Source organism: Patella vulgata, chromosome 2 (assembly GCF_932274485.2).
Source record: "Patella vulgata chromosome 2, xgPatVulg1.2, whole genome shotgun sequence".
Classification (NCBI taxonomy): domain Eukaryota; kingdom Metazoa; phylum Mollusca; class Gastropoda; family Patellidae; genus Patella; species Patella vulgata.
In genome coordinates this window covers 32,984,257-33,012,206 of record NC_065880.2, presented here as the reverse complement: position 1 = coordinate 33,012,206, position 27,950 = coordinate 32,984,257, and the positions used below count along the sequence as shown (strand labels likewise).

Below are 27,950 nucleotides of genomic sequence, written 5' to 3'. Positions count from 1 at the left end.
ACAAAAAGAACCCCAAACCATGACGCTGCCGCCACCAAATCGGTCAACTTCTCTGACGCATACTTGAGCGTAACGTTCACCTCGTCTGCGGAACACACGCCACGGACCCTGCCATCGGCAAATCTCAAAGTGAATCGAGATTCGTCACGGCGATGAAGAGGTGTCCATTATAGGACCTCCGAGCTCGAAGACCAGCAGCCTGCAAGCGATTTTGAACAGTTTGTGCAGTTACCCTTCCACCAAACATCTCTCTACTTGTGGAGGTTGCAGTGACAAATCTGTTTCTAAGATGACGTAGTCGTATTGCTTGATCTTCCTGGAGTGACGTCACACGTGGCGCTCCCGCCCTTGGGCGGTCGGCAATAGTTCCAGTTTAAAGCTCTCTCATTCTAAGATTAATTATTGTCTGGCGTGAACAATTAAAGGCTCTTGCAACAGTGACCACAGACTGACCAGCATAGAGACGTTCTACATTTGAAAGGCGCGTCATTTTCTTACAAAGATGAAAATAAAAAAAATTATTTGTTTTTCCAGTTCAAGTTACGTGTGCGTGTTCAGTTTAAGCAAACTTGCAACGATTGACCTCACGAATTTGTGTTTGCACGTGTTTTTCAGGTTTTTCATCTTTATATGCTCAAAAGTCAAGTGATTTATTTCGATTGTAAATACATGCATTGTATATAAAAAAAAGTAAACAAGGCATCCTTGTACTTTTATGGAATGACACATACAAAGTCTGTACAGAGAGCTTCCAGCTAGTTAAACGCCAAAATCTATAGTTATAGACTAAATAAATGGTGTTTTACTGCAGTTGAAAACAAGTAGTTGTCATGCAAACTTCTCCCAGAATTTGCAACAGAAGAGAGAAAAATGGGGGTTTAACATCCACTCGACACAAACTAGGTTATTTCGGGACTAACACATGGTTCAATTTTATTTCTATAATTCGCTTGCGTGTAGGGGTCTTTAGCAGTTGGAGGACCCAGAGAAAACGCACGAGGTTGGGCAGGCGACCCTACTCCTTGTCACGTACAACCGGGGATTCGAAACCACGCCAGTTGACTCAATGACAGACTTATGATACAGCACGCAGTACTAACCAATCGACCATCCAACCCCCATTGCAACTGAAGACTAATGGTACGCGGGTAGCTTCGCAACCAAAGGTCGCGGAATGCTGATTATCCATAGTCGGTTGGTGACGGAAGGACAATCACCAGCGAACGATTAGAATGCTTTCCTGTTCCAAATTCACCACAATATGAAACCCCACAAACTTTGTTTTACATTTTGTGTAAAAGGTCCGCTCCAAAATTGAGCTCCAAAATTGAACTCGTCTTTTGATTCGTAACATAATTTTAAGTTTCATCAAAAATTGAAGGGAAAAAAAGTATGAACTCCAGACTGATCACAGCTGGGGTCTATGTATTTGCACTATTTCATAATGGGTGTGGGGGGGGGAATCCTAACTGACTGCGATATGTGACAAAATCGAACCCATTCGCGATTTTAGGGTATAAATATATTTTAAGTTTCATCAAAACCTAATAAATGTGTCATAATTGAACCCATCCGAAATCTTTGGGATAAAAAAATATAGTTTTAAGTTTCGTCAAAATCGAATAAATATTGTAACCTAGGGTGTCCACGGACAATGCAAGTGATTTTCGTATAATTCAAGTGACGGCCGCCATTTCCAAAATCAAGATCTTTGGGATATAAACATAGGCCTACATTTTAAGTGATCTGCTTAACAGAAACAAATGTGAATGGACATTGGCGACGACATAATAATACCGCATCAAAATGTGGGTCACTATTCTTTTTTTTCATCGAGGCTCTCTAAATCATCAAAACATCAATGAAAAGGTGCCACTTGCCATTTTATTGCCATTTTTTCAAATAATTTGTTTAACAGGGCTGTAAAAAAGAGAATTGGTTATTTTTACATTGAAGCTTGAAAACTTCCAACAGGGGATATACATGTAGGCTGCTGATCTGTTTATTTACAGTGACTGACACTATCCACCATGACATCACAAATGACATAATTAAAAAGGCGATAAACAATTGGGTGGGGGGGGGGGGGGCGTCCATGGATGATTAAAACTTTCAACATGATATATTGAATAAAATCTCCAGCAGCTGGAACTCTGTTTTAAGACAGTCCCCTTTGTGCTCTGGCAAGTATAAATATGTTACACTGGCAAACAGAAGACTAAAGGATATAATAATACATGTAATTCACACAATTAAATCACAATCAATTCAGCACATGCTCACTAGTCCACGGGTTCATTAGTCCACCAATATCTATTATAGGGGTTGGGTTATAGGGTTAAGGTGCACTAGCCCGCGGGTTCATTAGTCCACCAATATCTAATGTTAGGGTTCGGAATTTCTCCTCTCTGGGCATGATCCTAATCAAAGTCCTAATAACCATAAGTGCAACTTTTCTAATATTACATATAGTATTATTCTGTCACTGCCTGAACAATGTTGATTAAAGCTGATTTGGCCTGGGAATCGGGAAAAACATCTAAACTGTCTATGGCTATTTGCCCATATTCTAAACACAGATTTTGACAATCTTTTATAATACATCCTTCTTTTACTAAATTCAATATCTGAAAAATAAATGAAATGAAATGGGGTTTAACCTGATCTGGAAAATAAATATATGTGCAGAATGTACTGGTACATCTATGTGCATTATACTATGTTAAAGGTTGTTCACATCACTAATTAGGTTGATGTTTCAACAAGTGTCTCAATTTTGGTGTTCACACAGTCAGGGAATGACCGGGCCTCTGAATGTCAGATGTGATCCAAGGGGTCCATGGTGGTCAGCGGCCCAATTGGAAAAAAAATGGACATATAATTTTTTTCAAAATAAAAAAATAGATCATCACATCCACCGAAAAATGAAATGGCCTAAATCTGAGGAGAAAATGATCTATTAGTGGTGGTGGAAATGGTGAATCAAGTTAGTTTTGTTTTCTTGTCGTGTCTCGTGTCCCATATTCGTCGCCACGACGGAGCCCGAGGAAACCAGTTGGTTTGAGGGTACAGAGCTACCCAGTCTCCCCCCTGCATACAGTCTACTGTATTGGTTTCTATGTTGTTTATATTTACACTACAGTGCAGTCCAACATCTTTCAGAAGTTTGCAATTTGCATTCAACTGGCCTGACTTGATCCCTTATTTCGTCAAGGAAAAGATGTTTCCTTTGGCAATAATAAGTGGCTCAAATCAGTCTTCAAAGAGAACTTATAAGTAGTTTGGCTTATGTAGAATAGACAGATGAAATGAAATAAAGATCTAATTAGATTATACAGACTATATAGGTAATGGTAATTTTGCCATCCCTGCCACATTGTTATCCACAAATCATCTATAAATATTATCTCGTTTTAAATTAGCATATAAAACCACTTGTGGTTATTTAAAATAAAAGCTTGGGCTCCATATATTATATGGGTAGAATGCCCGCTTCAAATTCTTTAGTGTATAACAGTGGCTACAATAGCCTATTATTCTTTATTGTGAATAAAAGAGAGAGAAATGGGGTTTAACGTCCCCACTCGACACAAACTAGGTCATTTCGGGACTAACATATGGTTCAATTTTATTTCCATAATTCGCTTGTGCGTAGGGGTCTTTAGCAGTGGGAGGAAACCAGAGGACCCAGAGAAAACCCACGAGGTTGGACAGGCGACCCTAATACTTGTTACGTACAACCGAGGATTCGAAACCACGCCAGTTGACTCAATGACAGACTTATGATACAGCGCGCGCGCACGTGCTAACCACCAAGCCATCCAACCCCCCTATTGTGAATAAGACTTTGGCTCCTGTTCTGTTCGATCCTGGGGTTAACTGATAAAGTTCATCAGGATTTGCTGGTGTCGTTACCCCTTGTCAATTGTATAAGATGGAGGGCCTGGCAAGGGACAATGTATAGTCATTTGGATGGGACAAAAACCCAAGGTCCTGTGTACACATAAAAGAACCCTTGGCAGTTTGAATTTGATCTAACCATAGCACTGATGTCTGCGCCATATGTGGCTCATCCTGCACTGTATGTCATATGCCCCTCTTCATTAGCCCATGCCAGTCGGAGCAGAGCAGTAAGACGTTAAGCGGTATTTCTTTTATTGAAACCCCCCCCCACAAAAAAATATGTCAGTACAAGTATTTCGTTCCTGAAAGAACCTAGTATTTTAAAATTAAAATTCACTGTTTTGAGCAAATGTAAGTCTGATTTAAGCTCTGAAAATCTTGCAACCTGCATAACTAAGACCTAGCTAACTCATGTACTGTAAACCATGGTGCAACCAACTTATATTATAAATTTACTTCTATAATGTTTCACCTTTCTATTGTCTAAATTATTTAGTGTTGAAACAGGAAGGCCTGGAGTCTGTGATAAAATATATTTAATAACAGGAGCTGATGATATTGACATTTGATCTATGTTATCATCTGGTGTAATAAATGGTTTCAGGTCTTCGTTAAGCTGTAATAATAAAAATTGACAATATTTAAAAAAAAATATACATATGTTAAAGATTTGTCCGAAAATATCAAATGACATTAGAATTGGCTATGGAATAAGCTACTCTGGATATTTTATTCATGCTGATTTCTGTACAAGAACTGATTTGGGCTAATTAAATCCTTGTTTTAAACCACAGAAGTTACTTGGATGTTTATTTTTTGTGACATTTCCAGCAAAGAAACATGGTAGGTCTCTGACAAAATTTTGTTACTTAGAGTCAAGTCTAGATTGGATAATTATAGATATTAATCACTCCTAGATGACTTTCCTGACATTTGTTTTCATAGTTGAATACCTAATTAAGATTTAAGGGGCCACAACACATACATATGAACTAGACTAGTCAATTTATAGCTAGGAGTATCGGAACTAGTGACAATGCTTACTTGTTGAGCATAAGCCATATTTTTGCCGAACTCAAATGCCTTTTTCTGAAAGTTCTGGTCGTGATCAGCTAATTCCAATGCAGCTTGACAACTTTTTGCTAGTAGGCTACCAGATGTCAAATATGTTTGATTTGTCCAATCAGAGAAAGTGATATCTGGTTTAAGACAAGGGTTTCCATTTCTATCTTGAAGACCTGTAAATTCACCTGATATAAGATCACCAATACAACTAGATATAACCTCCACAACCTGAAAAAAACCAATCTATCTTAAAAGTAGTAGAAATGATACAAGTCACTGATTCATGTCAAGACAAATCAATATTTTCTTTGGGTACCTGAATTGAACCCTGTACCTTCTGGTTAGTGTGTCAGTACCTTCCTCACTGAACCACTGCGGCTCTGGAGGGAATCAAAGGAGAATATATTTGTCTCCAGATTAATCGAGATTTTGTATTGCCCCCCCCCCCCTAATATTACCAAGTTACCTTTGTGTTATTTAGTTGTGCTAAACCTGTTGAAGCGTTAGCTAGAAGAAAATCACCAGATAACACTGCCATTTTATTACCAAATTCCATATCTTTAACAGGTCCATCATTAGGCTGTAGATCAGATAAATTAACAACACCTTTATGTATTAAATTTGCTGTATGGATCATTTCTGTTATTTCTGCTAGAGATCTTTGACTGTAAAACAAAATGTGTTCAAAAGATTACAACTGATTGAGACACATTTTTTTTTTTTAATTTCCCATAGTTGAATTTCACAAATGGAATTACCTCCCTTGAATTGCATGAGAAACACAGACAAAATTACACAGCCTTTAGGATAATATTCAATAGTCCAGCTTTCAGTATATACATTTAGCTACCAAGATATTGTTTGTTTACACATTATGAAGAAAATAATTTATGTGTTTATAATTCTTATGTGTCCTTTATGAAATAGAACCCTGGTAAATGTACAACATAAATTGTTAGATAGGCCTATCACAACCTCCAGCTCATTATCTAAATTTCCCAAATGAATGAGAAGTGGTATATGGAGTTCTAGAAAGGGTAAGCCTACTATGACTTGCTGACAAAACCCATCACAACTTAGACAATGAGTATAAGCAAGCTAGAATAATTAAAAGTCATATGAATTTTTTAATATGTATATATTAATTTGAGGGGGGTTGGATGGCCGAATTGGTAGCACATGCGCCTGGCATCATAAGGTCTGTCATTGAGTCAACTGGCGTGGTTTTGATTCCTCGGAAGTATATGACAAGGTGTAGGGTCGCCTGTCCAACCTCGTGGGTTTTCTTGGGTCCTCCAGTTTCCTCCCACTGCTAAAAGACCTCTACAAGCATGCAAATTATTGAAATAAAATTGAACCATATGTTAGTCGCGAAATGACTTAATTTAAAAATTCTATCAGTTTAAGCTCCAGTACTTGAAATATTGTCAAGTAATGTTATTTACATGTACTGTAAACATATTTAACAAATAAAGTGTTCAAATATTATTTTCGAGAAATGTACAGGTTTGTAAGATTTAATACACTTGCAGTAGATGATTATAATATAGTATTTTTTTTAATTCCATGCTTGCTAGTTAAAATAGTTTGTTCTTGAGTTATTGGGCAGAGTTTATCATTATTTGTAAACTTTGAGATATAAATAATAAGTTTGATCCAATTATTTTTGAATGAAAAATGATTGAAAAGGGAATCATACAGAGCTACATGGACAGTTGTATTGACTACTTAAAAGAGCTACACATGTATTACCCCTAACTCAATATTATCGATAATATTCAAAACTAAAAACACAAATTAAAAGTCAATATTGGTTAATTTCAATTAATAAAGCTACATATAGTATACGCCCTTTAACAGATAATAATGTAATAAGAAAAATATTCATGCTCCTACATTTTACCTGGGTAAAATTCCATCTATCATGTCTTTTTCTACCAATTGTTGAGCTTTATGAGGAGCTACACCAGCAGTTTTAGACATTAATAAAACTATTAAACCTCGTGTCTGTAAGTTGTGGGTACCATCATACACTAAACCTCTGAAATACAAATAATATAAAGTTAAACTTTTATAAGTCTTCACCACAGTGTGCTTAGATATATTTTGTTAAAGGGTATAAGTAATGATAAATATATTTAGTTGGTTATGTATTTCATGTCTCTCGAAGTTTAAGTTGAACAAGGCAATTCATACACTGTATGCTGATTCAGATTTGATCTGACATATCATTTGGTGCTATATTATTAATGTACATGTACATAAGTACGTACATGTACATGTAAGCCTAATTAGGTTGTTGGATAAAATACAGATACCAGTATACCATCTATCCACTATACTCACATAAGGACAAGTTTACACAAGCTAAGCCAATTAACATATCTTATATCAGATATCTGACTGCAGTCGAAATATGGTTCTGCATATACGGCATGTGCTAGAGTACCAACCGTAGTGAAAACAATACAACTACTATGGCATATTTTCTGAAGGTTGTTTCTTGTAAATAAAAAAAAATACATTATAAACCTCACTGAACCTTTCAGATACAAACAATGCAAACAGCGTGATTAGGCTACCTTGCTGTTCTTAATAAAGGATGATTAGTCCCTACAAGTTTTCTCATGTGCATAGCAACATTTGATAACTCGTCACTTAAAAGACATCGCAAACTCATAAAAGATGTCGGGTATCCAACAATTTTCTCAGCTTCTGTTACTGCCTTAGTCCAATCATCTGGACGTGAACTCCAAAAAGCTAAACTTCTTTGATTTAGCTGAGACAATGTCTGTTGTTGATGCTGGAATTTGTTCATTTTTCTAATAATAAAACCAATCCTTGCATGGCTACACCTTGAGACATGCACACTCATATTTGAAAAGTTTTTATATGATCAACAAAAGTCACACAAAGTTATCCGTCTGTATATTTATTTTTTTCTTGTTTACTTCACACTAAAGTTGTAGAAATGCAAACGAAATACTTGTGCCACTTTCGTCACATTTTGGGATTCCTTCAAATGGGGGAATCCCTCAATGACGTCATATTTGATCGCTTTCATCGCTGACAATAAACTAGTCCGCAGTGGATCTTACGCGGTCTATCTAAGATTACTTGAAGGCAAACGTACTGACAACTATTATTTGGCAACAAATTTACAATGTCACTTTTTTCTCTATTTTGGCTCAAATGATTTTACTACACAAATCTATGCCTCCATTTAAATGTGTTTTTAATGTTGAAGCGACATGGGAATTCCCCTAATTCAAGTTCAAGTTGAACTTAAAATGAACGGTCAAAGTGTAACGTACGATGAGTTTTGTGTCCACAACTTACAGTAACATAACAAGAGTGCATAACAAAACACCAGAAGAAAAGACAATGGCCTCGTTTAGACGTTTAATGCAGCTGCAACGGGTAAGTAATTTGAAAACTCACTATTATCGATCAATAATTAATATTTGCAGGAATAGAAACCGAAAGTAGCATTGCGGTTGGCCAGAAATGCGGCATGGGTGTGTCCTATTTATTACTGTTCACCTGACACGCTTAACATGAGAGCGTTGTCGATAATTGAATTCTCCGAAATTATCTCCCACGCTCTAGATATGTTTTCCTCGAAATTTCTAATACTTGGAAATAATATTTTCCTTGTATTAAGAGCAGACTTTGATTTTTCAGAGAACTCGGGAAAGAGGCAAGATACAAATTTATTTTTATGCTTGTAAATACATAATTTTAAAGAAATAACGCAAGCATTTATAATTTCTTCCAATTTGTGATGATATTTGGATAAATTTGAGGTGGCTAATTCAATGCAAATGGTAAGGAATTATAACATGTATTGAACTAAAGCCGAAAAAATAAAATTTTAGCAGACGATTTTATACCTTGTGGATAAATTTTAGGTTGATTTATGCAATGCTACAGGTAAGAAATTATCATTTTTAGTGAAATAAAATGAAAATAAATCTGTGCTATAAAAATTTAGCAGAAGAATTTATAGGCTACCTGTACCTTAAAGATTAGACAATAGTTTATCATTCACACAATAGATAAGATAAGAATTATATCTACTGAACTCTTTCATTGAATGATGTTGAATATATTTATATTTTAAATCTTGATCTAAGTTTGGCTATACATATTTATGGACAACATAAACCAAGGTTACATGAAAGATGCATTATGCAAGATTTTGTTAAAGAGCTATAAAAGTTCTTAGATAATGAAAAAGGAATAATTGCAAATTTCATTCAAATTTTATTATTCTTAGCGAAGTTATGATTGTTGGAAGGTGCTCTTTTTTTAGTTCTTACATAATGCATCTTTAAGAATGTAATATGTAGATTCAACAGTGTATCCAGTGTATCCACTCCAAGGACAATATCCCAATTTATAGTGTTGCTGTATTTTGCATTATATTCATCAAAATTGTGATTAATAATAGCTGTATTATAAGCCTTTAATTGCTTACTAGATCATATTGCCATCTATATGAAAATTGAGTTCATATTTTAAGAAAGATTTTAAATAGTGCATTTTTTATTTTATAAACAGTATTTTTATTCAGGTTGACTGAATGGGATTGGGGAACAGGCTTAGCCTATGTAAAACCCCTCTCCCTAGTGCATTTGAAAAGATTATGTGTCAGGTTTTTCTCCATCTATTAGAGGATAAATGTAAACAATTCAAGATAAAAGTATCACAAATAAAGATTTTCACACAGAAAGCAATTATCATTAAAGGAGCTAAATCGCTAATATTTGGGACCTAGAAATTGACAAAAATGGGTCGCAACGCATATAATAATGTAATATGAATGTATATAAACTGATTTACATTCAATCGTTTCTGTTTTTACTGTAATTTCTAATCAGTTATGTTCGGAGAAATACGCCAGAAGTCTCATGTGAATGTCAATCTTTAGCGTCTGGTTTTTCCAGTCTACACCGATGGTATTTATTGTGCATGCTCTCCAGATAAGAATATAGCGTCACCATTTGATGTGACTTGTGGAATATGTCTAGCCCTGTACTGAAATGCATTATGGTATAAGAGTTACAAAATAGACACACGGGTACCAGGGTATACAAATGGTACTCTGCCCTTTTCAGGGGTATACATGTATACCCATGCCCTAATGATGAAAGTTTTCAACCTTTTTACTAGTCTATTCATTTTGATATGATAGATATGTAATTGCACGGTCGATTATAGTCTCATTATAGTGTCTCATCAACACTTGCTCCTGAATATGAGCTCTTGCAAGAATCGTGTCTCGAAATCTACTGTCTCGTTCAAAAAGCTTATTCTGTTTTCTTGATGAAGATTGGTGTATTGAATGTAAAATTAAAAAGATTTTTTTATGAGATGAATTGCTAATGATACGAAAATTGTGAAAAATCAGGCTTTTGTCTCTTTCATTATTATGTATTTTAAAGGGTTTTATGTTGAAATTTGGAATGCTAGAGGCGCTCTAAACAGCGTTCTCGGAATTGACAAATTTCAAAATTTTCAAGAGTTCCGGCGCCCCTGAAAAAAGATAACGTAAATAGAAAATATGCTGCAACTTCAGTCAAATTACTTCATTCTGAGTCTAGATATCAGCGATACAATTATAGCCTATTGTCATTACTACTGTTGTTATGATACTAGACATTTTTACGGTGAAGGCATCGACCATAAAACGTATTTAAATCTACTTATAACGCAGCCATCCAATGGCATCGAGAGTTGATTATGGTCTTGGTAAGTTAATTAATGTCTAATTATATAACATTTCAGGCCTAAAGAAAGACATGCAATAGGCAGATTTAGGTCTTGCATTTATGCCTGTTTAATAAACACAGACTAGCAAATCGGCAATAGATCACACAGATGACTTGTATAGAGTTAGAAAATTAGTATGGCTAATAATATAGCTATACAAATTAACAAAGAGGAAATAAATAATATATGAATAATTTATTTTCCAAATGATCTTTTGAAAATAATTGTATAGGGGTTTTATTAATAGTAATAATGAATTTTCTAATAGATGTTAAATTAAAGATACATTCCTGCGTACAAACTGGGTGATTCAATGGTATATATGGACAAAAAACATATTCAAACTAATTAAATTGTCATAATTTTGCTTCAAATCATTGTAATTGCGAAGGAATGCCCTGCTATAAAAATTTGATCAAACCAGGTCATGTTTATGTCACGTGACTTACCTCTCACGGAAGACAGAGGAGAATTCATTGCATACATAAGACGATGTTGTCTTTAATCGCTTACTATTTATTACAAATATCGAATCCTAATTAAATTCTCGGATTATCCACTACCCGCGTCTTTTTCCATCATTTTTATCTCAGAAAGTGTTGTACATCTAACTCTTCATAAAGTTTATCAACTTGTACATCAAGCGCTCAATGTTTGCGTGCAGAAATTCCTAATCGTTGGGCTGTCAATTAGGGGAACCCTTACATTTTTGTCCTGTATACGCTCCATGAGTGTTTTTCGGGGAATCCAGTATATTTCTAGTAAGATTGGATATCTCTACTTTCCATATATACCAAAATTGCCATACTTTTATTTGAAATAACCACCCGATAAATACTTTTCTGGGAACCCATCTTTAAAGAATTTTCCAATTGATTTTTTTAATAGAAGACTACCTGTGAATATCTAAATTGATTTGCTTAAAGTATTTAATTTTTCATTTGATAATTTTTCATTTGATAATTTTTCATTTGATAATTTTTCATTTGATAATTTTTCATTTGATAATTTTTTGAAAATAATTTTCAATTTTATTTTGAAAATAATTTTCAATTTGATTTTTGAAAGTAATTTTCAATTTGATTTTTGAAAGTAATTTTCAATTTGATTTTTGAAAATTATTTCCAATTTGCATTTTGAAAATAATTTTCAATTTGATAATCAGTACAGAATATACCAGGAGTAGTTTTATGTTCATGAGAATCATTTCAGTTATTAAAGTCCCAGCTTGGGTTCCCAACATTATAAAAGCAACTAATTCTAACTTCATTTTTGAATATTTTTTAGTTTTCATTTGTCTTAGTGTAGATCCTATTATCAGAGTCATTACAATGAAATATACTATTCAAAAAAAGTAGGGGATATTTGATTTTTAAGTGTTATTAAAGTCACCTAATGAAACTGACGAAGAAACAAATGACAAAATGAAATGAAGTTCACATTCATCGATTTATTCCAAATGATCGTTAGACTAAGTAAGGCACAGACTGACCATTATAAGGGTAAAATGATACCCGGGGTCAAACAGCAAAGTTACCACAGCATCACAACCAAGTCAGTAACGGGTAAATCCTCCTCTGTTTGCCAAACAAGCATTGATCCGACGTGGCATACTCCTAATGAGACGTCTAAGGTTATTTTGGTCCAGATTGTCCCATTCCTGTTGCAACGCAGCAGCAAGTTCTTGGACATTGGCAGGACGTTGTTGACGTTGACGTAACCTCTGTCCAAGCATGTCCCAGACATGCTCGATGGGGGAGAGGTCGGGACTCAGTGCTGGCCAAGGTAATGTGGTGATGTTCTGTTGTTGGAGGTAACCTGTAATGATCCTGGCCCTGTGACATCTTGCGTTGTCATCCTGGAAGATGAAACTGCGGCCATGACGTCGTGCGAACGGCACAACATGGACTGCCAAGATGTTGTCCCGGTAGTACTGGCCTGTAACACGCCCTGCAACAACATGTAAAGCCGTTCTTCCAGCAACAGTGATGCCTCCCCACACCATAACAGAACCACCCCCAAATCGATCATGTCTGATGACGTTAACGTCTTGGAAGCGCTCGTTTCGACGACGCCACACCCTCCTACGTCTGTCCAAAAAATCAACAGTGAACCTTGACTCATCTGAAAACATCACATTGCTCCAGCGTCGATTATCCCAGTGTTGACGATCCCTACACCAACGACGTCTTGCCTAAATGTGATGATCTCTCAAACAAGGGATCACGCGAGGACGTCGGGCGCGAAGGTGACCCCTATGCAGTCGATTCCGAATCGTCTGGCCACTCACTCTCACGCCAGTGTCTGTTTGAAGACGAGCGCTGATCTGATTTGCTGTGATGACACGATTTCTCAAGGCCAAGGTACGGATAAATCGATCCTGGGCTTGAGTTGTCGCCCTTGGTCGACCTGAGCGTGGTCTGTCCTGTACAGATTGTGTATCACGGTATCTGGACCATAGCCTGCTTATGACAGACTGAGAAACATTCATCGTCCGCGCCACAACCGCCTGTGTTGTGCCGATCTGTAGCATGCCAAGGGCACGTAACCTTTCATTTTGGGTAAGCCGACGCATATCAAAATTTGTTTTCTGGTCACTAAAACAATTAAACTGATGTTTCCACCCTGGAATTCAATGCCACAATGACTGTAACATTCAAAGTCAGAGTCGTGCAAATCTTGGGTTGGACCCCCATGATGATCCCAAGCATCACCTGCATTCCATGCGGTAGCTATTGGTGCGTTTGGGCGTCACATGTAACTGGAAATGTTTCTTCTGTTAGGTTCTATAGTGACTTTTTTCGTAGTCATTTGCATATTTTAGTATTATGCCCCCAAAATCAAATATCCCCTTTTTTTTTTTATTTGTATAGTATATTACATACTTTTGACTAGCAAGGTATTTGTGATCCAGCAGATTGGGGCTTTAGGTGTTGGTCAGTAAAACTTCTATTAATTTAAAACTATCTGACTATTCCATTCCAAATTTTCCATTTTCTGGGACTTTTGAGAAAGGCTAGTTATAATACTATTAATAATATTTTGTAAAATGGCTATCTTTTAAAACATATTATTTTCTTCTTTTTTTTTTGTCAGGTATTTAGTAATGTGAAATTCAGTGCATGTAAAAATGGTATTATGCCCATTAGAACGATGACATCAGATATTCCTAGCTTTTTGGAGTCAACTTTTTCGTGTCCGGATATGAATATATTATCAACAGAGGTGAGATTGAAATCTATATACGTTATATCCATATTTTTAAGCTTAAAGGTAAAGTCCAGTTTTCCCTTTGTTTTGATTTTTTTAAAGCTTCTGAAGTCTGGAACAATTCCATTTTAAATATTAACAAAGATATGATTGATTAAAAATTTGTCAACATTTAGCATCCTCTGAAAGTTTCAGTTCAAAATTTTGAGCCATTTCTGCACAAATGTCTGAGTTGTAGACAGTTTAATCTCGGCACACAATGATTGCTATTAACCCACACAACTCTACCACAACTGAACTTTGGTATTTCTTTGAAAATGGTGTTCAGATAGTTGCTTGGGAATAGAATAAAGGGTAATAATTGTTAGAGACTTTAATGAACAAAAGATTAAGCAGTTTTATTAACTGAAATATTATCTAGGATTTTTACTTGAATCTATATTCATATGAAACTTATTGCAAGACCTGAACTTTGCAGTAACATTTCCAATTGTGCATGTAAAGAATGACCAACTATTAATGATATATTTGAGAAAGCTGTCACGACATGTTTATCTGTTTTTGTTTTTGTTTTTCATTCCAAAAATGAAATTTATTGTGGAGAAATTATTTGCATAACTAGTCATACGTAGCCTACGTGCAGGGATTTGTGTTATACAATATCTTAACCAAATCTGTAAAGTGGATTGTCTAATTTCCAAGAAGTCTGTTATCATTCAAGGTTTTTACCGGGCCTTTCAGGGTTTATAACAGGGGACCAGCAGAGGTAACCACTATTGTTGAATAATTGTATTTATATTTATGCAATCAATGTGTTTGAATAAAATCAAAAAATGAATCACGTCATTTTGTATTCGTGTGAACTTTCATGTTAATTTTTCCTCTGTTATTTCATTGTAAATGGCTTTGCTGGTTATCTTGTCTGTTTTGTAACTTTGTGGGTTACTTCCATAAAAACTTGAACTGGATATGAATTTATTCAACCAGCAACAGCAGTAAATTCAAATGACAACTAAAAACAAATGAACAAAACGATGCACATTCTTTTGGTTAAAATAAATATATTGCTTCTCATGAAACTTAAGTAAAATTTATATTATTGGTTGTTTTGACACTAATCTCTAATAGTTTTAAGTTAAATTTGTTGTACAATAAACTGTTATCGAAATGTTGCCACTAGTGACATAAACTAAAGAGTTAATTAAAATAGATAAGGGTGTAAAAGGAGCCTGGTTAATACTATTAAAACAACTATACAATAATACTTCTGTTGATAAAAGATCAAGATTAAAACAATGAACATATTTAATTATATTGTGAGAGATAAGTGTCTGAGTCCGACTATAGCTGTTGCAAATTATAATACAACTTTTATCCGATTTTGACGAAACTTGAAATATAGGTCTATCTCACAAAGATCCTGGTTCCTTTCGATATTGGCAAGTATTGAACTATAACTTCATGGATTATAGGCCCTGATTGTATGAAAAATCATGTTTTTGAGCTTGTGGCACTCTAGAGGACACAATTTTAGTCTGATTTTGATGAAATTTGAAATGCCAGTTTATAACCCAAAGATCTTGGTTCCTTCCAATATTCTCGGATATTGGATCATAATTTCCTGAATTATGGCCACTGATTGCACGAAAAATCAAGTTTTTAGCTTGAGTTGGAATTTCGTGAAAATTGGACCGAAACTGCAGGACAAAATGGCTGTCCCTCGTATGCAAATAGTGTAAAGATATGGTATACCAAGGGTGTGGACCCTCTAGAGGTAACAAATTTGATCCGATTTTGATGAAACATGAAATACATGTTTATAACCTAAAGATCTTGGTTCCTTTAGATATTAACGCATATTGGATCGTAATTTCCAGAATTATGGCCCTTGATTGTACGAAAAATCCTGCTTTTAGCTTGTGGTCCCTCTAGAGGTCACATTTTTTATCTGATTGAAAAAAACATTTGAATATATCACCGTTACCCCCATATGATTGTTGAGTTCATGAAAATTGAACCAAAACGGCCGAACAAAATGGCTGAACCTCGTACAAATTTTGTAAATATATGGTATATCAAGCTTTTAAAAACCTTTGAAATATATCACCGTTACACCTCAATGAAGGTTGAGTTCAAATTTCATAAAAATCTCACCAAAACTGCCAGACAAAATGGCCACTCCTTGTATGCAAATATATCTCAGTCCATTTCGATATTCCCACATTTCAGACTATAACTTCCTGATTGTACGAAAAATCACGTTTTTTTAGCTTGTTCTCTATCTATCTCCTGCAACCGCTGGTATTTACAATTTTGAAGTCGCATACACTATAATAGTGCCAGTCTTACTAGTCAATGAATGTTACAGGGACCAGACCTGAAATGCCCGATCACGTTTACAGATGGTGGTGCTGGTCGTCAGCGAATGCCAAATGTGCAGAGCTTACCGTGTAAGGACCTCCCCAACAAAATTTGGAAAATTTTACAGCTGCAATTGTGTTTTCCTGCAACTTCAATGTGGTCCAATATAGCCTAACTAAGATGACTGACCTGAATCCCAAACAATAAATTTTTGCAAATTTAACGGATTCTAGCCCGTGAGTTAAGTAACTTCAAAGTTGTCCAATCATTTTCCAACCGAAATCCCACTCTATGCCAACCTGAATTCCAATCATCCAATTAATAAGACTATATAGATGTCCTATAAATGTCGCTAGATTTATTTTAAAAAAAAAGGTGATTAAAGATTTATACAATAAATAGATTAATGGTCAGAATGACCTACCAGTACATTTGCTATAGAATATAATACTAATAATACAGTTACTGATAATATTATTAGTATGTGATGAAAGACCTATAATCTGTTATAACAGGAAATTGTATTTAACAACCATGCTTACTTTTCCCTGCTTCTAAATCTTGCCTCTTGGCCAGACATAAACATTTTTAAAACAGTATAATTAAACATACAAAGATTGAAATGTTTGGTTATATTATTACTTTATCATCAATACCGTCTGAAATTGTACTACAAGGAAATGTTTAAGTTTGTATTTCATACTTAATGCTGGTATTGTTTGACTATGAATGAGGGGGATTGGATGGTCGAATGGTAAGCATGTGCGCTCTATATCATAAGGCCTGTCATTGAGTCAACTGGCGTGGTTTCGAATCCCCGGTTGTATGTGATAAGGAGTAGGGTCATCTGTCCAACCTTCTGGGTTTTCTCCAGGTCCTCCGGTTTCCTCCCACTGCTAAAAACCCCTATGCGCAAGCAAATTATTGAAATAAATTAAACCATATGTTAGTCCCAAAATGACCTAGTTTGTGTCGAGTGAACGTTAAACCCCATTTCTCTCTCTCTCTCCCTCCCTCTCACCACTATGAAATCCATCTGTAATGCATTATACTGGCAGTGTTATTACCCTAGTCATCAAATTTTTATTGTAAACTTTTTGTTATTAGAAATTTTGATATAGTTATTGCTCTTGATATTGAAACTTTGTAATCAAAGACTGTTTTTGATATTATTTTTTATTCATTGGGATTCTCAAGAAATTATTTTCAAAAATTTGAAATATTAATATGGTGACAAGTCTTTAAAACAGCTTGGAAGATGGAACTGCTGTTGGGCATGTTTCCTTGTCTAGCATTGTATTTCTTACCACTTTCAGAGAAAATGTAAAGAATTTCTGTCTTACTATGGTCAGTTAACACCAGAAGATAAAGGGATGTTTCTTACTTTATTGTCAGAGAAATATGGAGTAAATCAAGATAATGTTACTAGAGTTGCCCAGAGTGTAGCTATGTCACAGGTAGAGTAACAATATGTTGTCTAGAATTGTGATGCTGTATATAAAATAATATATCACAGTTACTACTAAAATGAATGAATTACACAACATGTACAAAATATTTGTGGTAAAATAAACTTGTTCAGTCTACAGTTATTTGAACATGATTTGTTCCATGCTATGCAGGCTGGTGTGTTCAAACATGTTTTGATTGTGCTCCGAGTTAGTCATAATTAAAGAAGAAGCCTGTGAGTTTCAGACCCGCCAACCCCGATAGGTTCGAACTTAGTAAGTGCAATGTTGAGCTCTGTATCAATGATATAAAACAATGGATGAAGATGAATTTTTCAAGTTGAACGCCGAAAAGACGGAATTCATGATAATTGGCTCTAAAACGCATAACAGTTTTAATGTACCAAAAGACATTCGTGTTGGTGATGCCACAATCTTCTCCTCCGCTTTCTTGAAACATTGGAGCTATAATTGACAGCCATATGTCTATGGAATCCCAAATTAAACACATGTAAGATAGGACATTATCATCTCCGCAACATAAGTAAAGTTAGAAACTATCTACCTGATAAAACCATCAAGACCTTGGTTCAGGCCCTTGTCACTGCTAGACTCAACATCTTCAACTCTTTACTTACTGGTGTTCCACAGAAACTTCTTAACCAACCTCAGTCTCTACAAAACTCCGCTGCTAGACTTATTACGTGTGCACCTCGCTAATGTCATATTAGTGAAATACTAGTAAAACTCCACTGGTTACCTGTGCCCTATCGAATTGACTATAAAATTTTACTATTAACTTTTAAATGCATAAACAACTTAGCACTAAAATATCTATCCGATCTCCTCCAATTTTATAAACCTTTAAGACAGCTCCGTTCCAGTTCGGACAATATCATCTTACGGAGAAAACGCTTTTTCATTTAAAGCACCTAATCTATGGAACAAGCTGCCACATCAATTAAAATGTTGTAATTCTTTAACTGTTTTTAAATAAAACTCAAAACGAAACTTTTTAAAATCGCCTTTTATAACTCTTCTTAACTTCCCTTTTAAATGCTTATTGATTTGATTTTTTACAATTTGGACCTCTTTTAAGTATTGTGCAATTTTTAATTCTATTTATTTATTTTATTGTTAAGCACATCTGGGCACTTAAATGAAAGATGGGTTATAAAAAGTACCATAAAAATATTGATTAAAATACCATTTATAGCAAGTTATGGTCTTTTCTTTGGTGAAAACTTGTGCTCAGGTTATTGGGGGTTGGATGGCTGAATGGTTTACCTATGCTCGCTGTATCATAAAGTCTGTCATTGAGTCAACTGGCGTGATTTCGATTCCCAGGTTGTACTTGACAAGGAGTAGGGTCGCCAGTCCAGCTTCGTGGGTTTTCTCCGGGTCCTCCGGTTTCCTTCCACTGCTAAAAGACCCCTACGCGCAAGTGAATTATTGAAATAAAATTAAACCATACGTTAGTCCCGAGATGACCTAGTTTGTGTCGAGTGGAAGTTAAACCCTGTTTCTCTCTCTCTCTCTAGACTACTTTATAGATAAATCCTAACTATCGCTCCAATTGGCTTTAAGTAGTAGAAAAACTGATACCACTTTTTGATCATTTATTTAAGGAGATGATATGGTAATTTTCTGTGGTACTGCTGTATTTGTATGTAGCTACAGGTCAATAGCCCTAATAATCTGATAATGCCAGTTTATATAATCAAATAACTGTCAAAAGTTCAGCCAAAATTTTGTAATCCTTGACATAACAAATTTAACGCAATTATTAAAGTTGATTTATTTTACTATAGGAGGGGGTAAGGCTGTATTATTCAGTATGTATTGTTAATATAAGATGATTTATTTTAATAAAGGAAAGAGGTGAGGCTGTATTATTAAGTACACAAGAAAGATTGCGAAACACACTCTTACCCAGATATCAGCAACTATTTCGTCAGATAGGAAGAATTGATGGAGGGGTCAAGTTTTTAGTGGACTTGAGAGCTGATGTTATTGTAAGTGTTTATTTTTTATACTAATCAATATTTTTTAAAATGACCATATTGTTGGTTCGTCCATGTTCATGCCGGTCAAAGATTTTGTGCCATTGTTTTCCGAAATGCTTGAATTCTTGGATTGGTCATAAGCTTTAACATCAACCTAATCAAATTTACAATTATGCATTATTCTTTTGCGGTGGTATGCAGACTCTGAAGTAAGAATTTTAGTTGTACTGGACAAAATATTGGGCACGAATGAACTAGTACCTAGCATTTGAATGTACTATTAATGGCATTTGAATGAACTATGCTAATATCTAGCATTTGAATTGTAAACAAACTAAACAAAGACAAATCTGTGCCAGACAAATTGTTACAGCAACAGAGGGATGATTGTGTCTGACAAAACTTGACATTGTCTGTGACAAGTGCCTTATTTCCAGCCTTGGCGGTATGGCCTCCATAATCAAATAATTGCAATCGATGATAAATATATATCATCCAGATTCTATAGAAATATCGATACTTTATACTTGTCATATTTATTTTGATAAATTTAAATATAACTCTACTATTACTATTACTTTTACTATTATGATCAGAATATAATTCTCAAGATGAATATAGTGTAGCCAGAGATTCTGGGCTTATTCTAACTCGGTGTCTTCAGATACATGGAAATTGAGGAATTAAAATTTGAAGCAGTTGTTTAAACAGAACCAAAAAACACTGAAAATATAAATACAAATATATTACAAACAAGACAGACAGAACATAGAATCAAAAGAAAAACATGTATACAAAAGAAACACAAAATATCATTTGAACTAAATATGTATACATTTAACAAGGAGAAAGGAATGAAGAAAACTAGGAAAGTAAAAAATACACTGTGTAATTATAAGGTGTTTTAATGACTACCAATATAGACACAATATACTTTCACAAAGCTACTACACCTAGGGGTCTAGGATAATTAAGTTAGAATCTGACATTAATTAATAAGGGAAACAGTTATCTCTAAAGAAGCTGTCCCAGATATGTTTTAGTGAATCAAACAGGTTACAAACTTTCAATTTTAATATCTTTTAGATGATGCAATCTGGTATAGGTGTTGAGCTTATTTAAATGACCCATTTCAATATTAAACTGTCTGCAAAATGAACGAAAAGCCTAAACTATGTATAAGTCACAAGCGAAGAATGAGATAATTTACTGGCAATATAACTATGATAGATGGTTTATATGTTGAGATATTTATTACTAAATAAGCTGTTGATGATTGATAGTAAATCAACCATCACCAACTATTATAACTTTGCATACCATTCCAAGAGCCTTACTGTAAGTGCATGAGTTAAAGATACATTCCTGCGTACAAACTGGGTGATTTAATGGTATATATGGACTAAAAACATATTCAAACTAATTAATTTGTCATAATTTTGCTTCAAATCCTTCTCAAACATTGTAATTGCGAAGGAATGCCCTGCTATAAAAATTTGATCAAACCAGGTCATGTTTACGTCACGTGACTTACCTCTCTTGGAAGTCAGAGGAGAATTCATTGCATACATAAGATGATGTTGTCTTTAATCGCTTACTATTTATTACAAGATCGAATCCTAATTAAATTCTCGGAATATCCACTACCCGCGTCTTTTCCGTCATTTTTATCTCAGAAAGTGTTGTACGTCTAACTCTTCATAAAGTTTATCAACTTGTACATCAAGCGCTCAATGTTCGCGTGTGACCTACGCGTGCAGAAATTCCTAATCATCGGGCTGTCGATTAGGGGAACCCTTACATTTTTGTCCTGTGTATGCTCCATGAGTGTTTTTCGGGGAATCCAGTATTTTTCTAGTAAGATTGGATATTTCTATGTACTTTCCATATATACCAAAATTGCCATACTTTTATTGGAAATAACCACCCGATAGATACTTTTCTGGGAACCTATCTTTAAATCATTGTATATAATGTTTTTTTGTATTCTAGAGTCGACAATTGAACAGTACATCAGAGATAGCTGTAGCATATTATAGAGCGTTGAATACAAGTTTACGTGAATTACTATCACTGTGGTTTGCTGTTGGTTTTCTAAATTTACAGAGGGTTACCTGGATGTCACCATGTGATATGGTACAAAAGGTATGAATAATACTAAGTGTGGTATAACCAGGACTCTTCATCAGATCGTATCTTTGAAAACATATCACAGAGATTCACATAGTTTCTTTGGACTAGAATTAAAGATTCTAAGGGCTCTTCACACAGAATTAAACCCGTTTTATTTGCTAAAATATATCTTGGATTTCTCCTTTAGTATCGGTGTCTTTACAATATTTCAGATATCTGAATATGAAGCTGTACATCCGATAAGAAACTGGACAGATTTAAAGCGACGTGTTGGACCATATAGACGATGTTTTGTATTTACACATAATAGTATGCCTCATGAACCTGTCGTTGTTTTACATACAGCTTTAACACAAGAAATCTCATCATCCATACATGTAAGTCAAGAAAAATTTAATAAATATCGATTATATTCTAAATTTAAGAAGGGGGTGGATCCAACTGGACTACATGTTAGTTTAGTGACAATTAGTCTTTAAACTGTGTGGGAGGTTGGATGGCCGCATGGTTAGCATGTGCACGCTGTATCATAAGGCCTGTTATGAAGTCAACTGGCGTGGTTTTGATTCCCTGTTTGTACGTGACAAGTAGTAGGGTCGCCTGTCCAACCTCGTGGGTTTTCTCCGGGTCCTCCGGTTTCCTCCCACTGCTAAAGACCTCTACACACAAGCGAATTATTGAAACAAAATTGAACCATCTGTTAGTCCCAAAATGACCTCGTTTGTGTCGAGTGGAAGTTAAAGCGCATCTCTCTTTCTCTCTCTCTTTAAACTGTGTGTGTGTGTGTGTATATATATATATATATATATATATATATATATAGTATTTTGAAAGAGTTCATGAAACTTTCTTTTTTAGTCCATTATACACTCCCCAGGATTTTGGCCTGGTGGTGTAAAGAAAGAACCAACAGACTCAACTCTGTCTCCGCCCACCAATGATGTTTCTTCTCCAAATATGGAAAAAGAAGATCCGAATCAAATTAGTGCAGCTGTTTTCTATTCTATTACATCTACATTGAAAGGTAAGACCAGATCTTTAATTAAATTATGGCTCTGCAAACTTAAAAAATTGCAAGGAAAACAATAAAGTAACATGCCAAACCTACTACTTAGATCAGAGTCTTATCGTGCACAGATGATTTGTGATAGCTCGTGATTTGTGATAGCTACCTTGTACACCATGCTGATTACACAAGTGTCTAGTCCTTCGGATGAGACGAAAAACCGAGGTCCCGTGTATACATTGGAATGCACGTAAAAGTTCCTTTGACAGTTGGAATTCGATATAAGAGTAGGCGATAGTGCCGCTGCCCGGGCAAAATTTCCCTCATAGCACACTGCATGGCGTATGCCCGTCTTCATTAGCCCAGTATAGGAGCAGAACAGTAGGACGTTAAACCCCATTTCATTTCATTTTGATTACACAAGTGATTTTGGACAGCTATCTAAAGTAGAGTGACTCATGCTATCATATAGAGAGGTATACTGTACTGTTTGTCAACTCTATAGAATATCTGATACCACTTCTTATATTAACAGTATCTTAATTAAAATGTTGTATTAACACACATGAATTTGTTTTAATTAATGTATTACAGGTTTACAGGGAGTTGAATTGGGTAATTATTTGATAAAGAAAGTAGTCCATGAAGTACAGCAAGAATTTGACCATATAAAACAGTTTTCTAGTCTATCACCAATACCAGGTTTTAAAGAATGGTTAATAACAGATCTTAATCAGAGTATTCATGCCAAAGGTAACATGATATATTTGATATACACTGTCTATTTAAAAATAATTATGACATTTCAGGTTTTATATAGCCCTTTAAAACATGTTAACACAAATTGAAGTCATGAACAAAAAAGTCACCGGATGGTATAACTATTTAGAATTTTATATTGGTAGAATCTTTCTTTGTTTTCTTTCTTTCTTGTGAAAGTCACCTATGTTTCTCTTGAGTTTTACTATATAAAATAAATATTAAAGCTTATTTGTAATGCATTTCAGCGCTTGCCACGAGCAAATTGGAGGCGAGTAGATGACTACTCACGCAAATATAGACTTGCGCGAGTGAGGCGAGTACATGTATTTACTCACGCAGAATGATGTGCGTGAGTAGCCATTTAAATTCCATGTGCCTAATGGCAATGCTCTTGTCACTTCGGTGGAAGCGGACGTTGAATAAAGCTATTTCACACACAAACTTGACAAAGGCAATGCATACTCTTTTATTTCCTTGGCAGTAATATTATCTGTAAATCGTCTTCCCATGACAATAACGTTGCAAGGGAAACTGGGTTTTCCTTTGCCATCGTTGGCGTGCTGAGGGGATTCGGGTAAAGCTTAGAAAGGTAAAAGAACAGGCAAAACAATTTCAATCCCATCAATTTGTAGAAAAGATGCGGGATCGAAAGAATTGCTATTAATAGAAACGACAACATCCGCTCAATGTTTGATTATCCAGACACGGCAAAGGACATCCGCTTAAAAACCGCCTGGCAGTACGCGTCTCAAAGTATTTTTAGTAACAACAGTTGGAACTGGAAAGACACGCCGCGTGTGCAATAGTGCATCAATATGAAGGCATACAAATTGTTTACGGCTTTTTATATTACGATATTCAATTATTTCTGATTAAATTATTTTTTATATTTGCGCGAGTACTTAATCACTCACGTAAATTTGGTTTTACGCGAGCGTAGCGTGCGCGCGAGTAATTACTCGCGTCTCGTGGCAAGCCCTGCATTTATTAAAGGACTACAGTTTCAGTTTTATTTTGTTAATGTAAACATCTAGTACTCGCGTCTCGTGGCAAGCCCTGCATTTATTAAAGGACTACAGTTTCAGTTTTATTTTGTTAATGTAAACATCTAGTTGAGCCCTGTTTAAATTAAACATTGCCCTAAATAAGATAATGTCTTATTGAAATCCTTTAAGAAAGCAAGTTAAAAAACCAGGGTAAAACAGTTCTACATTTCATTTTGAAGTGTGTGTTATCTTGACCTGTGTTTAGGAACAAGTTGTTTCATTTTCTAATAGTCACATGGTTTAATCTAGATTAATAACATAGACATTTCCCCCAATTTGATCTAGCAACATGTTTAAAAACTATGGAGGAAAACGAGGCTGTGATTGGTGGGAAAAGCATAATTGAACAATTTCTGTTTATGTTTAAAGATGTTCATACAAGACTTTTGTCATCTATTCGGAAATTAACCTAAAAACAGCTTTAATTTTATTACATGTATGTGATTATAATTACAGTTATTGGAGAAGACTTTGGAAAAGAATTTATAACAGACAGTGAACAATCATTTTTACAACCTTATATGAATTCATCCCATTCATGTGTCTTAGAACTTTTGAAAGATTTTGTTCAGTCTAATACGTGGGTGTCTAGAGAAGACTTAGAACGTATTTTGAAGCCTATATTAATGAGGTTGTGTGCCAGATATTTATATCAAGAAAAAAGAAGACAGTATGCATTAAATCCAGTTGGTAAGATAGTAATTCACTAATCTCATAATTTCATGATCAAATGATTGTTTCCTTGGAAAAAGCCAACAACTAAATCATGCCTTTATTTGTCAGCTGCCATTATGCTTGTTATCTGGTGCCAAACCAAGTTATTCAGGGACATTAAAGTGGGCTTTATCCATCCTAGTGTCGCTTCCAGAGTCTATCTCATAAACCATTCAAGAAATATTGATGAAACCGTGTAAACACATCAACTTAGCCTTTTGCTAATTAGAATTTAAAGAGCACCATTCAAGATATCTTGATAGAACCGTGTACACACATCGACTTATTATCATCAAATAACAAGATAGTGTTGTATTAATTGTGTGACTCAGAATTGTGTTAGGCTTACAAAGGTAAATACTGCTCCTTTAGTACGAAGTGTTACGGAAAGAGTGAGTTGTTTTTGTAAATTATTCAAATCCTGATTTGCATAACTTTTTTGAATATTTCGGAATACTCGAATAAGAAAACAAATTTCTGGGTTCTAGACCCGCAATTCAATAATTACCGTCCATTGTCGACATCATATCGGTTACTGTTAAAAACTTAGTAAGCAGTTCAGTCAACAAATAACACATAAACATTCATTCCTTTTTATTATGAATATCTTTCAAAGAAAATCCTAAAGGCAGATACCTGTGCCGTAAAGTGTATATGGTAACCACTGGCTAGAAGTACATAAAATTTTGTTTGGCCATTTTATGTTTTCATTTTAAAGTTTCCATGGAAACAAATTTGACCAGTTTTTGGTCAACAAGGTATTTAATTCTGATTTTTTATTTACAGCCAATTTTCATCTTCGTAATGGTGCTGTTATATGGCGAGTTAATTGGATGGCCGACATGTCTATGAGAGGTTTAAATGCATCATGTGGTATGATGGTCAATTACCGGTATTATTTATCCAGTACAGAAGAAAATAGTTGTAGATATCTAGAGGAATACCATATTGAAGCATCACAAGATGTGTTAGATATGTGTGCTGGAATAGTCCCAGGCACTGTGCAATGAATGTTTATTTAGGTTTTTTCACGCAACTTTTAAAATGCTGCTTGTCACAGTTCTAGAAGTGTGTTCACGTCAGATTTTTTGAATGTTGGTATTTTATTATCAAAGACCTTCTAGGATGATTGTTCGTTAATAATAATTCATTAAAACAAATTGATGAGAGAAATCAAACCACTATATGGCTGTTTTGGGGTTTGTTTCCGAATAATCCCGATTGTTATCTCAAGATCATAAAAAGCCAAATCAACATATATTCAATTAAATTAACCAATGTTTCATAATATCCCTTCACTATGCAGTGAATTGCATCCAACAGTCTTTTAGTGAAACTGATTGTAACGTTTTCCTGGTTAGTGTACTACTTTCAACATTTTGTATAGGTGCCCAACCACCTCTGATTTCGCCCTCCAAAGAACCTAGGGCGAAGTTGAAGTTTCCCTTATATCGCTGTATATTTATTGAAGGGCAAAGTTATTCTCGAGACAGATTTACCGTACATAAACAAACACGTGTGACCTAATGGGAGTAATGTGAATAGGGTAATGTGAATAAGATTGGGAGACGTCTTTCTGCATTTTTATTTGAGAAACTAGGAAAAACTATTTTAAATGTTATGTTAAAGATAATTTAAATCCATCTAAAAACAATAATAATTCCAAATATAGTCAAGGAATCTAATTATTTTGTCTCCATTAGAACCTCTATCTAACTCCAATAATTGTAGCCAATCAGTAACGACCCAATTAAATATGGTGGTGGATACAATATTTTCTTTCTATGTTGAGATCTATCAACAAAAAAAAAGACAGGCTTGTTTTTGTTCTATATACAAAGAGACTTTATACAAAATGAATACAATTCACAGAAATTTGCATACAATGCCATAATTTGTGCTTGAAGGACTATGAAAGCCCAATATTCATATATTCATTCTGAGCGTGGACTACAGATGTCAACACATGTTTATTTTACTTACATCGACTTACACAAATGTAGTTCAAGCTTGCACTACCTTGTATGTATTAAAGCTAAAGTAAAAGAACAAATTTGTATCTAAATAAATGACTAATTTGTCTGTTCTTTATAAGGGAAATGATTTTGTTGTCATGTACATATATAGTTCCTTATTGAACTAATAATTTCTTAATTCTGGTTCAATGGTGTGTTTAAAGCAAGAAATTGGCACATTTAGGCGGGCTACCTAATATAATTATACGGTCCATTTGACTACCTGCAAGCTTATACATTTGATACATGTAAATCCTGATATTAATGTGATCTTGTTATACCACAATAAATACATAAAAGTTATCTAAAATCAAATTTATACGTGAAATGGCGGAACAAGATGGAATGGTACCATTACAATTTGTGAAATCTGATCTCTCCTTGTAGTCTCCCTAGGTCTCCCTCACTTCTCCCTATTTTGCCTGTACTTCTCCCTAAAAATTGATACTAGTCTGAGCCCTGCATTCAAACCAATTGTTTTTTATTTTCTTTATGTACCGATTTGT

General features: G+C 34.8%; 2 protein-coding genes across 4 annotated transcripts; one reads left to right on the top strand and one right to left on the bottom strand.

Annotated features, from left to right (window-relative positions):
* Nucleotides 1–1,865: 1,865 nt before the first annotated feature.
* On the bottom strand, nt 1,866–7,997 carry LOC126810434 (all trans-polyprenyl-diphosphate synthase PDSS2). The gene is made up of 6 exons (XM_050535505.2): nt 7,551–7,997; nt 6,872–7,009; nt 5,435–5,633; nt 4,948–5,196; nt 4,376–4,519; nt 1,866–2,627 (listed from the first exon to the last, which is right to left on the bottom strand). Exons 1-6 carry the CDS (start codon nt 7,841–7,843, stop codon nt 2,475–2,477), a joined length of 1,176 nt encoding a protein of 391 aa, XP_050391462.1. The 5' UTR covers nt 7,844–7,997; the 3' UTR covers nt 1,866–2,474.
* A 239-nt stretch (nt 7,998–8,236) lies between these two features.
* LOC126810430 (malonyl-CoA decarboxylase, mitochondrial) lies at nt 8,237–27,523 on the top strand. Of its 3 annotated transcripts, none has more exons than XM_050535493.1 (10): nt 8,237–8,388; nt 13,840–13,968; nt 17,631–17,771; nt 19,637–19,777; nt 21,761–21,913; nt 22,114–22,278; nt 22,760–22,925; nt 23,502–23,660; nt 25,172–25,405; nt 26,216–27,523. In XM_050535493.1, exons 1-10 carry the CDS (start codon nt 8,284–8,286, stop codon nt 26,437–26,439), a joined length of 1,617 nt encoding a protein of 538 aa, XP_050391450.1. In that variant the 5' UTR covers nt 8,237–8,283; the 3' UTR covers nt 26,440–27,523. The 3 variants fall into 3 exon arrangements, with proteins under 3 accessions (XP_050391450.1, XP_050391451.1, XP_050391452.1); XM_050535494.2 differs by lacking the exon at nt 8,237–8,388 and adding an exon at nt 8,646–8,795; XM_050535495.2 differs by lacking the exon at nt 8,237–8,388 and adding an exon at nt 8,781–8,901.
* Nucleotides 27,524–27,950: the final 427 nt, after the last annotated feature.